This window comes from Aegilops tauschii, chromosome 3 (assembly GCF_002575655.3).
Source record: "Aegilops tauschii subsp. strangulata cultivar AL8/78 chromosome 3, Aet v6.0, whole genome shotgun sequence".
In the NCBI taxonomy this organism is placed as follows: Eukaryota; Viridiplantae; Streptophyta; class Magnoliopsida; order Poales; family Poaceae; genus Aegilops; species Aegilops tauschii.
The window spans coordinates 72,383,773-72,401,389 of NC_053037.3; the positions used below are offsets into that span (position 1 = coordinate 72,383,773).

At 51.0% G+C, this 17,617-nt stretch overlaps 2 protein-coding genes and 1 long non-coding RNA gene across 4 annotated transcripts; all 3 read right to left on the reverse strand.

Annotated features, from left to right (window-relative positions):
• Positions 1 to 1,483: 1,483 nt before the first annotated feature.
• LOC141042275 (uncharacterized) lies at positions 1,484 to 5,766 on the reverse strand. Its single transcript, XR_012204309.1, has 2 exons — positions 4,710 to 5,766; positions 1,484 to 3,919 (listed from the first exon to the last, which is right to left on the reverse strand). It is a non-coding gene; the product is annotated as an uncharacterized lncRNA (long non-coding RNA).
• A 1,116-nt stretch (positions 5,767 to 6,882) lies between these two features.
• Positions 6,883 to 7,661, reverse strand: LOC109786863 (uncharacterized). Its single transcript, XM_020345427.4, has one exon. It carries the CDS (start codon positions 7,542 to 7,544, stop codon positions 7,002 to 7,004), a length of 543 nt encoding a protein of 180 aa, XP_020201016.1. The 5' UTR covers positions 7,545 to 7,661; the 3' UTR covers positions 6,883 to 7,001.
• Positions 7,662 to 7,944: 283 nt separating this feature from the next.
• On the reverse strand, positions 7,945 to 12,287 carry LOC109786862 (uncharacterized). Of its 2 annotated transcripts, none has more exons than XM_020345426.4 (3): positions 11,706 to 12,287; positions 10,283 to 10,344; positions 7,945 to 9,251 (listed from the first exon to the last, which is right to left on the reverse strand). In XM_020345426.4, the coding sequence occupies exons 2-3, from the start codon at positions 10,300 to 10,302 to the stop codon at positions 8,183 to 8,185; spliced, it is 1,089 nt and encodes a 362-aa protein (XP_020201015.1). In that variant the 5' UTR covers positions 10,303 to 10,344; positions 11,706 to 12,287; the 3' UTR covers positions 7,945 to 8,182. The 2 variants fall into 2 exon arrangements, with proteins under 2 accessions (XP_020201015.1, XP_040259461.1); XM_040403527.3 differs by having other exon boundaries at positions 7,945 to 9,264; positions 11,706 to 12,055.
• Positions 12,288 to 17,617: the final 5,330 nt, after the last annotated feature.

A 17,617-nucleotide genomic window follows, 5' to 3' on the forward strand; every position in this document is an offset into this window, starting at 1 on the left:
CCATTATGGCATATTTGCTTTCAACTCATGTCATCCCCCACCGGACATCTTAATACTAAGTTGTAGCAAAATGTGAGGAAGTACATACATTGAGATTAGAAATTCATTATTCCTTTAAAAATGTAGTGTTGTTGATGTCACTGGCATGTGTAACTGAATTTAAAAAGTGAAAAATGTGTTATAAGAAGTACAGAGTTACCGACTAGTAATCTTAGTCTGGAAAATGAATTATTCAAAGTTTAGACGGCTGGTTTTGCCACAAAAGTGCGGTGAAGTGGATATTCAGTGCATTATCTCTCAGCTTTGCACCATGGGCACCGACGAAGGCCAGCAGTTAGGCCGGAAGTGGAGGGTAGCACATTGGTTTGAGGAGGAAGAAGAGGACGCGCGCACGGGAGGGATTCCAAATGTAGAAAGAAAAATAGTCAACTGATGCATCCAATTTTACTTTCGTGTTAGGTATATTGTAGTCTTTTTTCTTCGCCACGATCAATTGTCACCTCTTCTCATCTTTATTTTGCCTCCTCTACATGTCCCTTCCTCAGTTTAAACCACCAATAACATTCCCTTCGCATGTCTTTTGTACTAGTGCTATCATTTCTCCACAAACAACAAACACGTGCTAATTCATTCTTCACAAAGAAACAACTTTTCCATTTGTCCTTAATAACCACTCTCTTAATTTTTTTAACTTATTTTTGTTATGTTGTGATCCAAATTCAAGTATAAAGATAAAGGCCAACTTCTGATGAGCGGAGCGGTATGGACCTAGGTCACCACTACAATATATATCCATTGTAAACCGGCGCACGATATAAGTTGATCAATTGTAAATCCCCGACATTTGTAACCTCTCCCGATATAGTGGAGTTCGCTGGCTGACGCCCGTGGTTTCTTTTTCCTTCATGTTGGGGCCTGTTTTGATTTTGTTGTTCGTCGTTTGATTTGCCTGTCGTATCTCTAACAATTTTGTCCATGTCTTTTAACAAACCGCTAGGCACCATCGAAGATGCCATTCGGATTTAGATTGTGCTTGACAAAGGTACATGTGATGTTGGTGGATTGAGATGCGGACGGTGACAAAATTTAAATATTGTTTTTAAAATTTCATCAATTTTTTAATTGAAATGCATCAACATTTCGTAAATGTCACGAACATGTTTTTTACTCATATCAACATTTTCTAAAAGTTACGCGAACATTGTTTTACACTACATTATTTTTTTTAAATGTGTGACGAAATTTTTTAAAAACTATTCAGGATTTAAAAATAGTTATGGATCCTATATCTATAATAATACCTAAATAGTTCATCCTATTAAACTAATTCTCTTGACATGCACCCAAACATGAACTGTCAACACCTAGAAGTTTTAGTTTTCTTACAAACAAGGACAAAATTTTGTAGTCGTCCCCTTGCGTTTTTTATTTCGTTACAAACAAGGACAAAATTTCGACAAGTTGGGCGGGTCTCGGCTAGAAATTTTGGCAGCCTAACAGGCGGAAAGAAATGCAAGCACAGGGGCAAAGAATTGCCATTTGTATTTCACATGGAAGGAAAACACTACAAGCATGCAGGTACAACAGCTAGTCTATTACATACACCAAGAAACGACCGTTGTCGTGAGCAGCGCCAGGTCCCATGTCCCTTGTTGTCGATAGCCTAGTTGCTTGGTCTGCCTCGAGTCCGAAAACAAATCTTTCTCTTCTTGCCACCAAAACTAAGCTTAAACGAATTCGGAGGACCATCTTCTTTTGCCTCTCAACAGCTAGCAGCTCTTCGTCTCAGCAAAAACAAAGAAAAAGAACTCGAACACATATGAGTTAATTTGCATGCCAAACAAACTCAAAGCAAGAAACTACAGGCAATGTCCAGTAGGTCGAGACTAAGCTAAAAAAGTGTAATTTATGTGTCCCATAGTATGCACACAACAAAACAAATAGCTCTCAGTCAGTCATCTAATCCCCCTCCTAGTTTGCGTTGTTTCGACAACAAGACCCATAAAAGGACTGCAGCAAACTGAGTTGGTTTGCCCTCATCTCATGGCTTAAACTAAAAGTGGACATTAATTAGTTTGGAATTTGAGATGGCTTGATCTAAATGGTCTAGTCGTTGATGAAAACCTGACTAGACAGAGTGCAACCCCACCCCGTCCCCCACAATACACACAGACAAGGTGTGCACACAAAGAAAACGCCAACTTGTAACACCCACGATGCGGCTATATCTCTCACGTGTCGAGGCACGACTTAGAGGCATAACCGCATTGTAGGTTTTGTCGCAAGAAGGGTCATCTTCACACAATCCCATGTAATGAACAAGAATGGGATAAAGAGTTGGCTTACAATCGCCACTTCACACAATACATAAATAAATTCATACATCATTCAAGATACACACATAGACCGACTACGGTCAAATCCAGATAAAAAGAAGATAACCCCAAATGCTAGGTCCCCGATCGTCCCAACTGGGCTCCACTACTGATCATCAGGAAAATGAAACATAGTAACGACCAAGATCTTCATCGAGCTCCCACTTGAGCTCGGTTGCGTCATCTGCACTGGTATCATCGGCACCTGCAACTGTTTGGAAGTATCTGGTGAGTCACGAGGACTCAGCAATCTCACACCCGCGAGATCAAGACTATTTAAGCTTATGGGTAGGATGGGGTAATGAGGTGGAGCTGCAGCGAGCACTAAGCAAATATGGTGGCTAACATACGCAAATAAGAGCGAGAAGAGAAGCAACGCAACGGTTGTGAACTAGAAGTGATCAAGAAGTGATCCTGAAACTACTTACGTTCAAGCATAACACAAGAACCGTGTTCACTTCCCAGACTCCGCCGAAAAGAGACCATCACGGCTACACACGCGGTTGATGCATTTTAATTAAGTCAAGTGTCAAGTTCTCTACAACCGGACATTAACAAATTCCCATCTGCCACATAACCACGGGCACGGCTCTCGAAAGTTTATACCCTGCAGGGGTGTCCCAACTTAGCCCATCACAAGATCTCACGGTCAACAAAGGATATTCCTTCTCCCGGGAAGACCCGATCAGTCTCGGAATCCCGGTTTACAAGACATTTCGACAATGGTAAAACAAGACCAGCAAGACCGCCTGGACGTGCCGACAAATCCCGATAGGAGCTGCACATATCTCGTTCTCAGGGCACACCGGATGAGCCAGACGTCGGGTTGGCATAGACCCTGGTTGCCTAGGGGGCGCCGGACATCGCTCGGTTTGGACCAGCACTTAGAGGAGCACTGGCCCGGGGGGGCTAAAATAAAGATGACCCTCGGGCTCCGGAAACCCAAGGGAAAAAGGCTTAGGTTGTTAGGCAAATGTAAAACCAATGTTGGGCCTTGCTGGAAGAGTCTTATTCAAGGCGAACTGTCAAGGGGGTCCCATAAATCACCCAACCGCGTAAGGAACGCAAAATCAAGGAACATAACACCGGTATGACGGAAACTAGGGCGGAAAGAGTGGAACGAAACACCAGGCATAAGGCCGAGCCTTCCACCCTTTACCAAGTATATAGATGCATTAATTAAAATAAGATATATTGTGTTATCCCAACAATATTCATGTCCCAACATGGAACAAACTTCATCTTCACCTGCAACTAGCAACGCTATAAGAGGGGCTGAGCAAAAGCGGTAACATAGCCAAACAACGGTTTGCTAGGAAGGGTGAAAAGGTTAGAGGCTGACATGGCAATTTGGGAGGCTTGATAAACAAGTGGTAGGTAGCGCAAGCATAGCGGTAGAACGAACAACTAGCAAAGCAAAGATACAAGTGATATCGAGGGTAATGGTCATCTTGCCTGAAATCCCGCTAGGAAGAAGAACTAGTCCATGAAGAAGACAAACGGACGTAGACGAACGAATCCTCACAACCGCAACGTAAGCGGAACTATCAAGGAGAAGCGCAACCAGAAAGAAGCAAACATCATGGTAAACAACCATCATATCAACACGGCATGGTGCACAATCAAGTATGATGCATATCCGGTTTAAATAGGCATGGCATAGCATGGCAAAGTGCAACAAACAATATTGCCAATTAAGTGGAGCTCAATATGCAACGAGTTGCATATTGACGAAACACCACATTCATTTATTTAGTTCACTCTTGTTTATGTACCCAACAATATTAAATGTTGTTAAACATGGCAATATGTGAAGCACAATAAAACTACCTATCTAGGCAAGTTTAAATGAGGCCGGAAACAACAAACAACAATTCCGGAAATCCTCATATGCATATTTTAAGTTGGTATTGTTCTGCCCTATACACAATTTTAGAGGTATTAAGCATGGAAAATAAGTACACCATGTTAATCTATGCATTTTTTCACCCCATTTACATATAAAGTTTGTTTAATTCGGGGATACGGTTAATTAGTTATGAAATAAATCATTTTAGCATGGAATTTAAGCAAATTAATTCAAACAACACATTTAAACAATTTTAACATGGGTGAAAGTTGCAAATTATTAATCTACACAAAATTCTAAGCATTTTACATGTTTAAATCATTTTAATCCGATGCACCATTTGTGAGTTATTAAATGCATGATCTAGAGGGACTTTTTTGTAAAACAGTAACTTCCCGACTAATTAGCAAATTCGTTCGCGGAAAAAAAACAGTGACTCGGGCCGAATCTGGATCTGGGCGAGGGTTAGCAGAGAGGGGCATCACCTTAGCGGGCCACGGCCCAGGCGAAGAAGCAGGCCGGCGGGGAAGCTGGGCTTGGCGCGGCGCTGGGCCTTGCTGGCGCTGGAAGTGGCCCAGACGCGCGAGGCGGGGAGGCTACAGGCGCGTCGCTCTCTGTTCGACAGAAAACAGAGGAGCAGCGGCGCTGGAGCTCGCGACGGGAAGCAGGGGACGTAGCGGCAGCCTGGCGCGGCTTGGGACTCCGACGAAGGGCGGCGCGACGGAGAGGTGGCTGGAGGAGGCGGACCGGGTGGCCCTTGGGCAGGGACGCTGGGAGGTCCCTGGCTCGGTGCGACTGGCGCATAAACTTGGCGCGGACGAGCAGAGGGACTCGACATCGAGGGACGAAGGGGATGGACGGGTCCGAGGCTCTCCAGCGCGAATCGGCTGGGAACCACGGCGGCAAAATGAACTGGAGCTACGGGAGGCCATCCATGGCAGCGCTGCGAAGACGACAGAGAGAGAGAGAGAGAGAGAGAGAGAGAGAGAGAGAGAGAGAGAGAGAGAGAGAGAGAAACAGAAACAGGAGGGGAAAGGGAGCAGGGCTGTCATGGCACTCATCTCCGGCGAGGTTCCGGACGACGAGGCAGGGTCGAGGGTGACGGGGAGCTGCAGGAGGAACTCGGGCAGAGACAGAGGGGCTCCTGGAGGCGCACGGGAGCAAGGACAGTCGGGCACGAGGAGGACGGCGTACGGGGACGAGCCGTCAGGGTCCTCTCCCGCTCGGGATCGAGCGAGGAAGAGGGTTGCGGGCGATGGGGGTTGCCGTGCTGCTGGATCGAGGCGAGGCTAGAGCTGCCGCGGGAGGAGTCCGGCGAGGAGCGGCTCGGGAGGCCTCAAGCACGAGGAGCGGGGCTGGCTGAAGGCGAGACGGCCGCGGGCGCCGGTTAGCTCGATGGGGAATTCAAGGGAGAGGAGGTGGTGGTTGGCTGGATCGATTGGATGGATCGGGCAAGACCCGAGGAAGGGGGAGACCAGGTGAGTGGATCGTGAGGGATCCCGAGGGAGATGGTCAGTGGGTGGCGGCGGCGCGGAGGATTTGATGGATGGGACAGCTAGGGCTAGGGTTAGACTGCTTATATAGTAGGTAGGTAAAAGGAGGGAGGATTTGGATCATCGGATCGGGATCGGGCGGACGAAAAATATGGCTAGGGAAGTCCAACTAAGAAAACGGAGATGTTTTATAGATGTTTAGGGATGATCCGGACCCATTGGTAACGATAGAGCGGGTCGGGTTCGGGAAGTTTCGGACACGCGCGCGGGGTCTGAGCAAAGCGTAGAGAGGGTCAAGCGGTCAGACAAGAGGGAATCGAAAACCCGGTTGGACTCGGACCTGTCAACGAAGGCAGGGGGAACGCGGCAACTACTAACGGATGCAAGCTTTCTGAAAACATGCAGATGCAAATGATGATATGATGAATGCAACAAACAAATAAATACACGCGACGATCACGAAGAACATGGAAAGCGTCTGGAGCGTCGGTCTCGGGACGTTACAGTCATCTAATCCCCTCCTAGTTTGCGTTGTTTCGACAACAAGACCCATAAAAGGACTGCAGCAAACCGAGTTGGTTTGCCCTTATCTTATGGTTTAAACTAAAAGTGGACATTAATTGGTTTGGAATTTGAGATGGCTTGATCTAAATGGTCTAGTCGTTGATGAAAACCTGACTAGACAGAGTGCAACCCCATCCGTCCCCCACAATACACACAGACAAGGTGTGCACACAAAGAAAACGCGAGATGTGGCTACTAACGCCGCGCACCTCACACCACAATCTTTTGAAACCAAAATCGCATGCGGTGTACAATTGAGCTAAGCATGTATCGAAATAAAAACATTTTTTGTATTTTTAGGTTGCAATTACAGTTTTCCTACTTGCTCCATGTCACCATGTTGCGGGCCCGTATGAAGAGATAACAGAGAATGCAACGAAAAGTCTGCAGTTCGAAGACGTGGTCGAATAGATACAGTCGTCGGTCAAACTTTTAGAGCAAAAGAAAACAATTGATCCACCGAGTATGGCGTTCAGACTGGTTGAGTTGACCAATTGCAACTGACATGCGGGCCAGTTCGTTGGCGGCCCCAGACGTCAGTGATTCAAGCAAACCCCAGCACGGCGTCGAGTGTCGACTGACAGCCACAGCCACACACCAGTTCACCGAAAATAATAAGCTTTATAAAAAAATAAGGTTTACACAATTAAGAAAAAACGAAGCAATGGCTATACTACATCTTCCATCCATCCATGGCAGAGTTGACTGGAGCTCGCCTCCTCAGACCCTCTGCTCCGGGGACACCTGGTGGAGCTCCGCCTCCCGCCGCTGCCCGGCGACCACATCGCGGGCGCCCTCGCGGATGAAGAAGAAGTAGAAGGCGACGCCGATGCCGGCGGCGAGGACCACCCAGACGGCGATCTGGAGCCCCCGCTCGGGCATCGAGTCGGCGACGCGCGCCGCGATGACGTTGGCGAACGCCACGGAGACGACCCACACGGCGAGCCGGACCCGGCGCCGCTCGGGCGCCGCCGCCGGGTCGTCGCGGCGCAGAAGGCTCAGCTTCCCGAGGCAGCAGTAGAGCACGGCGAGGAGGTAGTAGGTGACGATGACGAAGGCGAGGCTCCGCGGCCGGTGCCGCGCCTGGTACACGCCCCACGCGAAGCTGGCGGCGAGGACGAGGGAGACGACGGCCCACAGCGCCCAGCGCGCCCACCCGCCGCGCTGCGGCGCCGCCGGGCCGCCGCCCAGCTGCGCCGTCTGCGGCGCCGGCCGCGGCGGCGGGTCCCGCGCCACCGGGTAGGACGTCACGGCCGCCTCCATGCGCTCCGGCGTTGGTCGCGTGCGAGATCGAGCTGGTGCTGCCGCTCTAGCCTGAGAAAGTGGGGAATGGCTACGCACGTGTTAGACGCGTTGGGTTGATCTCGACACGGGATGAGATGCGGTTAGCTTATATTCGACAGAGTGGCTGCACCTGCTCGGAAAACGCGGAGAAGAAGCGGGGATAATCGGCAACCGCGTTCGTTCGATGGACACGACTACACTTTCGACTTCTGAATTCCTGACCGAGTGGAAGTTAGTTCCAAATTCGCAAGAAACCAAATTACTCCTGGGAAATTACATATTTTTTTCGCGGAAATACACTGCTGATGTGTCACTGCCACACAGATATGTCAACCAAATAAACTGCTCATGTGTCACTGGCACCTGGGACAAGGAGGGAGAATGGCAAACCCAGAACCTGTAATACAACTTTGTCCAAAAACACAAGCCAGTTGCAAATTATATATATACAAAACAAACACACGCAACGACCGGCTACTCAATTCAAACTTCAGCCATATGGTTTTTGCCACAAAAGTACCAGGAATACGTCCAATACTTATAGTACTAGTTAGGGAGTTCAGAGTACCAGTTCTAGGATATAGGTACACGCCAGTTTCAGCTTCGCACACGTTTGATCACTTAAGAGAAGGGATTAACCATAGGAACGGCTCTGCTCGAGGCTGGCGCCCGTAAAAGTCTTGCTGACTCTGGGCAGGGGCAGCGGCTTCGAGGGCTTCCACGAGCTCCTTGGTCCCGTGCTCGAGGTTGAACGCGCACATGTTGTTGTAGCCGTCGATGAAGTAGACGCAGTTCGCCTTCAGGTACGGATGGTCCTTGGCCGGGAAACAGAACGAGCTGTAGTGGCTGACGAACAGCCCGAATTCCCCGATGTCGCTGGTCCGCTCGAAGGAAGAGGTCTCCCTGTCGAGGACCCACAGCGCAAACTTGTTCTGCGACTGGCGCTTGACCCTTATGAGATCGCCAGACGGGGTCTCCACCAGACAATTGAACTTCTGGTGCTGGTAGTGGACGAGGTTGTGCATATGCGGTTCCACCTGGGGGAAGTCATCATCTGGCCATGAACGGGGAGGCTCTGCCCACACCTCCACCGTACCATATACATCAATGGTGTAAAGTTGCCTTCTGTGCTTGAAGACATCCACCAAAATGTGTTTCGAATCGACAAACGACCAGCTTTTGCTTCCTTTGCGTGTCACTTGGTATCCTTTTTGGTCGCGATGGATGACAGCAACAGTGAAGTTGCTCTCACTCATGTCAAGCAACATGGCCTTGGACATGTGCCTCCTTCCGATTGAGGGGAGTTGGAACGATGTGCTGCTGATGGGATTAACCAGCTGGATGGTTCCCTGTGGCGGGCTAAAGAAGATAAGCCAACCATGGGATGAACCAACCGGAGTCCACATGGATCCAAATATCGTGGCAACACTCGGGATATGGATGGTTTGAGTCTTTTTTTCAGGTAAGCTAAAAAACTTAGCACCATCAAGCGGCTTTGTGGGGAGCATCAGCCATGGGTCCACCCTTGGATGGTTGGATACTTCCTTGCAGATATGGTTCCATGACGTGCATACAGCACGGAATCTGATGTAGTCAGGAATGCCAAGCTTCTTTATAATTAGACCAACAATATCAGTCTGAATATTAGCCCAATCTTTCATCCCAACAGAATTAACTTCCTTAAGCCTGAAAAAAAGAACTGGTGCATATCAGTGTACTTCATGAATCATGACACAAATGCTAATATAGGCACAAAATTCTTGCTACATCTTTGTGGAAGCGTTCAAATAGTTTTAAAACGAAGGCATTCAAGCCATGTCCAAGTCAAATAACAGTTTCTGATATGTACAGATAGCATCAGTACATACATCCATTTAAGCTCATTTAATTTGGGTTTTGATAAATGGAAAGGGGAGTAAATAAGAAAACCAAGTTCAATAACGAAAACCTTAATGTGACAAGTTAGACGATACCCTAAAGGTTAGTTTTATGAAAACAACTATCCAGCTATTCACAAAGACCATTCACCAGAGAGTAGCTAACATGAAATAGCAGTGACGGGAAGCAGATCAATCAGAGAATGTTGGCAAGGATCGAATGCTGCTTGATAAGATAATATTACAGTTCAGTTCAATATGCTGATTAAAATACCAGCTCATGGATAAACATGGTCAAGTCAGAATCTGTGAATAGAAAGGGGGCAGCCCGGTGCATGTAGCTCCTGCTTGCGAAGGGTCCGACCACTTTGGGTCTATTGTACGCAGCCTTTCCCTACATTTTTGTAAGAGGCTGTTTCCAGGACTTGAAACCGTGACCTCATGGTCACAAGGCAGCAGCTTTACCACTGCGCCAAGGCTCCCCTTCAGAATATGTGAGTAGAAGCACAGAAGAAAACAACAGTACTCCGTCCCTCCGTCCCAAAATAAGTGTCGTGGTTTTAGTTCAAATTTGAACTAAATGGCAACATTTATTTTTGGATGGAGGGAGTATGTACTATGTACACTGCTTTAAGACCTTCATTCTGATCAAGCAGATTAAACACCACTGAGCTCAAGATCGGGTCTAAACTTGAATACCCCATAACTAAGTTGAGTGACTGTGGAACTCCATATGTGATTGAACAGTTTCGTAGAGTTTCATATGTGATTAAACAGAATGGCGAATGCACAAATCGATAGTTCAGAAAATTCTGGTAAGTGATAATAGATTAATAGTACCTTGTTTCCTTCGTGGACATGCTACTACAATAACTTCAGCTGATGTAGAGATCCAAACTCAACTGCAGTGACATCACAACATCATAAACTGAATTAAAGGGGCGGAAGAGGAAACAACATATCCTGGTGTACTGTAGCACAAGTAAAGACATAAGATACAAAATGAATAGACAGGAGGGAGTCAGGGAGGAGTGCCTTTTGAATTGTTTATCACGGAAGCTCTAATGTAAGGAAAACCTTCACTCTACATATAAACTTACGCTGCTGCACAGCAGCACATAAACTCAGATCACCAACCACAGATGACCTACATGTACTACATTTCCTGGAAATTACAATTGAAACAAATGCATATGTGCAGATATGCAAATACGACCGCCACATTAACAGAGGTATTAAATATCAGCAACCTCAATTACCAGATCTCTGGCATTTAAGCAAGAGCTTCAGTGTTTAGTTCAAATTTGTACTCCCTCCGTCCGGTGAAAAGTGTACATATAGAAATTTTAGGACAAATTATGAAGTGGGGTAAAAAATGCATTGGATAGGTGCAAGCCACCATCTCTCCTCTTTAATTACCCAACCCCCAATGAGCTAAGTGCATGTAGAAATTAAGAAGACCGTGTGTAGAATGTTATTGGTCTTGATTACCGTGTGAGGAACATTTTTTTTTAACTTTAAAGTGCATTGGGAAGATAGAAGTACACTCTTTTGTGGACAAATTTTAAATCCAAATATACACTCTTCACCGGACAAGATGGAAACTATAATAGGAAAATATGGCACGCTGCTCTTTTGATGTTTAAACTGTGCTTATCATTGGAGCGTCTAAATGAACAGATGTTTATGCACATCCCCTGGAAGGTGGACCGTGGACCGACCACAGGATGTTATATTAAACAACACAAATACATAATCCTTGTTACATACCAAGCGAAGCGTTTGGAAGGGCCATGGAATCGCACCAACGCTCGATCAATCAATCAAAGATATAAAACTAACAAAGTCACATCTAATTCCTACACCATTTGATTTTACACAGAGATTCGTGGGGATTTTTCTCTTTTCTTTTTCTTGTTTGATTAATCAAATGATGTGGGAGTTAGATGTGACTTTGTTAATTCTCATCTAGACGAGCATTAGCAGATCCGATTAAAAAAATCTATAACCCCCAACCCCTACCAAAACCCCCCAAATCAACGCGTCCCCGTCCCCGCCAACAAAATCGCCGATCAGAACTAGACGGCCTCGGAGCAGTCCTTCGATCGCCAAAAGAACACCACGAAAATCGCCGGCCGGAACTAGAAAACCTAGGATGGATCCTTCAATCGCCAAAATCAAACGCAAAACTCCCCAGCGGAACTTGAAATCGATCGATACAGCACGCGTATGGGAGTTATGAGGACGTGGAATCTCAGCTCACCGCCGTGATAAGCCGGAGTACAAGTCGGCGCGATGTCGCCTGGATCTCGCGTCCGTGCCGCCGCCGATGTCGATGTCGATGCCGGAGAGGAATCGAGGGGCGGCGGCTAGGGTTCCACGGCGGCCTCGATTCAAGCTGCGGCGGCGCGACTCGGTGCGGGGTCGCGAGGATAAGGTGGGGGAAAGCACGTACGCGGCGGTCCACGGCCGTGACGGCCCCCGCCGGGATCAGTGGGGGGCGAAGTGGGGACTGTGAAGGAGAATTCGAGGGGCGGGGATGGTGGCGGGGGTTGGGGAGAGGAGGTTCGGACGCGGTTGTTCTGGTCAAGGAGTCGCCGGCCTGGGACGGATGACCTGGCACATTCTGTAAATGTTTTTTCACTATAATAATTTGGCGAGTGCTAGGCGCGGGCCAGTCGGCTAGCAGCCGATCGATTCGACCAGGCAGAACCGTCTGATCGTGGCTTCGGCTTCTTCATCCTCACGTACACAGGGAAATCCCTCCTCGTCTCTGTGGCGCGCGACTCCGCCTCCCCGTGTGCTACTCCGGAGAGGGCAGCGGGCGAGCCGCTCGCACCGCGACGCCTCGCAACGACGCCCCTCTGTTGCTCATCGAAGAACCTTCCGCCACTCGTCAATTCCGGTTGAAGATCCGCCGCCAACAGGTTGCAAGCTCCCGCCGTCAACCGATTGGAACTCCAATCGTCAAAGCTCCACGGTTGCAGTTGTAGCAAAAACGACGACGGTTGTGGCAAAAACCAACGTTCTGTACCAACCCCAAATAGGGTTGCGGCTGTGGATAACATGGATGTAGCTCTGTACATATACGGTTGTATCATTTACATCTGCCGGTTGCGGCTTCCTGGTCGTAGGTTGAAGCCGCCTATCGTCGACACAAGTTCACTGTCATTGGATGCAACGTGTCAGTCCACCCGCCGAAGCTTTTTTATTACCGGTCGTAGCTTTTCCGCAACGCAGTTGCAGCTTCTTGGTCTCTCCAACTGCATCCATTTGTCGCCACTGGCCAGAAAACTGCACTTTCGGCCATTGTAGCAAATAGCAACATCAGTTGTAGCAAAAAAGCGATGCACTTGTAGCAAAAACCAGTTGTGGTTCCAGCTCGCTTATTGGTTAAAGTAAAAAACCAACTGTGGTTCAAGCTTTGGCTTCGGTCAGTTGCAGCAAAAGAAATGTTGGTTCCAGCTTCGTCGTCCGCTCGTCGGGGGTTGCAACCATTGTCTTGGTCATCCATGGAGGCTCGTCAGGCACCCCTTGGCACGGCGGCACGATGCGGTCCCAGCACCTCCGTCACAGGAGCCCCCGCCGCACCCAAAAACGGGGGAAGGGAAGCTGATGGTGCACACAGGAATGGCAACTCGGAAGATTACATTGTTTGTGTAACATCACCTACGATAGTATTAACTACTCCTTCGTGCACCCCTATCCAAGGTCTTTCGTGTGGTCTCTTGTTGTCGCGACGACGATGCCCGTAACCCGAATCGTCGCATGTGAACAGCCTGGCACAGTTCAGGATGAGTTCTCAACATGCTGGTGGAAAACGAACGTCGTCCTCCGACAAGCACTATCAAGTCCGCAAAATTACAAGTCAGAGCAAGAAGGGGCCCACGAAAGGGGCATGCCAGAGCGTGATGATCAAGCTCACCGTGAATAGATGGACAACGCAACCGACACCGTCAATGTTAGCAAATAGGAGAACTGATAACAAGGATGAGACGTCTTTAAAAAAACAGGGATGAGATGTGCAGGGGCGTGCAAGGATTTGGTTCTATGTTGCAACGCACAAGCGTGTTTGCTAGTATAGTAAAAAAAAAGTATCTTAATGAGATCTCACTCATCACCTATTCTTAAACAATACTATTTTGCTAAAGCACATCTAGATGTGCTTAAGTATTGCACATCTAAGTCCTATGTCACTGATTTTACTCGAAGATTTGTGCATACATTTTTTATTTTTTATTTTTTTCGTTCATAGTCTGATTGAGTCGCTTAGACGTGCATGCTAGACAGACTCAATGCAGTTCCCCCTCTGTACGTTGGCTATTGGCTAGGAGTGTAGAAAGTGACGGGCACCCAGAGGAAAATATCGGCGACGAGCATTCGCGGTCGTGCTACGAGCGACCTCACTTTTCAGTAAACGCGAGTTGGTGGTCGTGGTTTTGTTGCCTAAGATAAGACGCACCATTTGCAGAAGTGGGCAATGGATCCCGCGTCATTCACAGATCAACAGCTGCCGGCCAATGGATTCCCATCGACCATCCTCGTTGTTAGAAGGGAGAGAGAGGATTGGTGAAATAGTTCATTGTTGTATTGCTTGAGCCTCGTGGGCATATATATAGGAGTACAATGTTCTACTTGGAGTACAAGACAAGCCAGAACAAATCCTAGTCTATCTCGTCTTTCCTAATAATCACGATACTCAACATCCCCCCGCAGTCACAACGGTAGTGACGCAGACGGTGAGACTGGAGAAGAATCCGAGGGCAAGCCGACGGACCCCCCCCCCCCCCCCCCCCCACAGTCGTAACGGTCGATGCATCGCGGAGTCGTGGCTGGAGTGGAAATCGACAAGGTTGCTCAAGCAAGGCGGTAGCCCTTTGTGCCGTTGTCGAGATAGCCGAGAGCGTGGGTTGTGGAGCCGTGGTCGAGGTAGCCGTGCGAAGAATGCCGTGCTCGATGTCGAGTCAGGGTGGCCGGTGTCGAGGAAGTCGCCGTGGAGCCGCGGGCGCAAGGGGGCGCCGAGTTAGTATGGGCGCAGTGGTGCCGAAGTAGGGGTGCGTCGGGAAGAAAATGTTGTTGACGACGCGTCGCGGCGGGTTTGCCAAGCCCGGGGACACATCGTGGACGAAGGCACGCACAGGTGTTGCCAGCACTGGGCATGCGTAGACGGACGAAGACGAAGTTGACGAAGCGCCGACCAGGCTTGCCAGGCCCGGGGACACGTCGTGGATGAAGGCACCCATCGGTGTTGCCAGCACCGGGCATGCGTAGACGAGGGACCTGCACGAGCTGTACGGCATGTCGGAGAAGTCGGAGGGGCCAGCAGAGAAGAACTCGACGACGATTGCGGCGTCCATCGGCGCGGGGCCGATGTCACCAACGGTGGTCGGAGTAGACGAAGTGGTCGGGGTAGATGATGGTGACGCTGGCGACGGGCTGGTGCTTGGACGAAGACGAAGGGGGTGGACGGGCGGCGGTGGCGGCTACGAAGGTAGCGGCGGCGGCGGCCAAAGAAGAGCGGCGGCGGCCTAACGGCGGCGGTGGCTAGGTTAGGAGTGCGGCGGCGGTGCTCGAAGTAGGCGAAGAACCCTGACAGCGTGACGAAGACCGGCGCGGACGGTGGCGTTCCCGCGCCAAGGAAGATAGCGCGGCGCATACCACGGGAGGTCGACGCGCGGTGACGGCGGAGCGGACCGCGGGCCGCGGCGCTACGGCCCGAAGGGGCGACGCAGCGGCGGCAGGCGGGTCGGGGCGACGACGGGAAGACCTCTGGGCGGCGGTGGGGACCGCGGCCGTGACGCTGCGGCCCGAAGGGGCGACACAACGGCGGTTCGCGAGTCGGTGCAACCGCGGGGACGGCCTCGGGGCGGCGGCGGGACCGCGTATTGCGACACTACGGCCCGAAGGGACGACGCAGCGGCGACGCACGAGTCGATGCAGCCGCGAGGAGAACCACGGGGCGGCGGCCCGACGGGGCAACGCAGCGGCAGCCCGGTGCTCGATCGATGGAGAGGCGCGCTGAACTCGGGGACGATCTTCACGAGATCTGCGGAGGCGCGCGTAACCGACGGGCCAGGTCGGTCGGGCGGCGTAGATGAGGCGGATCGCGGCGGCGAGCGGGTGATCAAGCCGATCGCGCGCGAGGTCGGGGACGCCGCTCGGTGGAGGCGTGGTGGCGGCGGAGTCCGAGATGAAGCCGGCAACGACGGACAGCGTGGGACGTCGTGCGGACGAGCTTGTTAGCACCGGCACCCGGGGTGCCAAAGCAACGCCGGCGCCCAGACAGCGAGGCCCGAGCGACCAACGGAGCAGCGGCGCCCGAGTTGAGGCAGCCGACGAGCCTGACGCAGCCGTCCCGACGCAGCCGAGGACGAGGCCGGCGAGGTAGACCGCCGGGCCGCCGTGCAGACGCGGCGGAGGCGGGTGATGTGGATCGATGGGCGGGCCGGCGCGCGAGCGACGGTTATGATTGGCCGTCGCATGGCGCGAGGCCGCCGGGTCGGAGCGATGCAGGTGTCCCGGTCGGAGTAGGACGGCGACGGCCAACGCAGGGCGATGGGCGGACCGACGCGCGGACGGTGGCTGGCCCTGACGGGCCGCCTCGGCGCACGTGGCCGCCGGGTCGGAGGAGAGGCCGGCTAGTCGCGCTGGGGTTGGAGTAGAGGCGCTCGAGGGCAACGGCGGCGGTAGGTGACGCAAACCGATCAAGAATAGATCGAAAAACCAAAAAAAAAAAACCACGCGATCAAGATGATCAGCGGAAGAGAGAAAACCCTGGAGCAAGGCTCGGGGAAAAGACTCTCCTGGGCAGCCTGTCAACATGACCGGCGGACGAATCCTAGGTACGGGCGGCGGTCAGGGAGGCCGACCGCCCCGGGAGCGGCGCGCGGGTGCGGAAGCGGCGGCGGCTAGGGTTTAGGATCGACTTGCGATAGATACCATATTAGAAGGGAGAGAGAGGATTGATGGAATAGTTCATTGTTGCTTGAGCCTCGTGAACATACATATAAAAGTACAATAATCTACTTAGAATACAAGCCTATATCGTCTTCGCTAATAACCACCGTACTCAACACTCGCTGAACCCGTCGCCGCTCAGCAAGAGTCGCGCTAGACAGCGACGTTGATCTTTTTCTTGTTCTTGCGACGTCGATATTCTGCCTCTCGATTCTGATTGGCTCAAGGCTTGATGCGTCGATGTGCCCAAGAGTGCGGCGATGTACTATTTTCCTTTTCTCGTCGAGGACTAGACAGTTAACTAATTTATTTATCGAATTTTCATACCGGGGCCCGCTCGCGCTGGGTCTGATGGTGCTCTTGAACGCGCAAAGGCCGACCCAGCGACCTACGTCGGCACAACCAATCCCCCCGCCTTACGAAGAATATCGGTTTATCAGTAGCTAAAAAAAATCGCATGTGCTTCGTCGAACATTTTTCCGAGGCAAGACCTTCATGTCTTCATGGCCAGAATATGAAAAGTAACTTTAGAGCATCTACAACCGGACCCATGTACCCGTGTCAAACGTTTGGACGGACTGTCCGGTTAGTGACCGTACGCAAAAACGGCACCCAACTGGGCGCCCCAAATCTGGCCCAAATGCTTGGACTAAACGACAACCCCATATATCCGACCCATATATGGTGCGGATATGGGACACCCTAACACGAGTGCCACGTCGGATCAGCCCGCTAGGGCACGTACCGCCCCTACAAAAACCTCATCCCATCCGAACTCTAGTTCCACCTCAGTCTATACTCGTCTTCTCCACTGTCCTCGCTTCCTCCTCTTCCTCCCAAACCCTACCCTGCCCTCCGCCATGGCCAACTCCGGTGAGCACTCCGGCAGGGAACCCGATCTAATCAACTGGGACAGGCTCATGAAGGAGGACATTGGATCTAGCTCCGACGTGACGGACGACGAGGAGCTCGCGCTCCGCATCGCCATCGAGCGCTCGCGCGTGGACACTAGCGGGAGCTCGAGCTACCTCGTGTTCGTGGTGAGCTCCTCCACCTCCCGTCGGCGGAATGCAGGTCGCGGTCGCCCGTCCCGCTCGGCGCCTTTCTAGATCCAGAGCGCGGGTGTCTCCCATTTCCCTCTCGTGCGCGCACCACCGGGGCTGTGCCGTGTGCTCGTGCATGCGGCCCCGATGCGCATGCTGGAGTCGGAGGTGAAGG

What these genes read in the sequence shown, in the direction of transcription:
- LOC109786862 (XM_020345426.4), bottom strand. Translation starts at nt 10,302, where the DNA reads ATGTCCACGAAGGAAACAAG. An exon ending in ATGTCCACGAAGGAAACAAG is followed by an intron (nt 9,252 to 10,282) that starts GTACTATTAATC and finishes TCTTTTTTTCAG; the next exon opens with GCTTAAGGAAGTTAATTCTG.
- LOC109786863 (XM_020345427.4), bottom strand. Translation starts at nt 7,544, where the DNA reads ATGGAGGCGGCCGTGACGTCCTACCCGGTGGCGCGGGACCCGCCGCCG.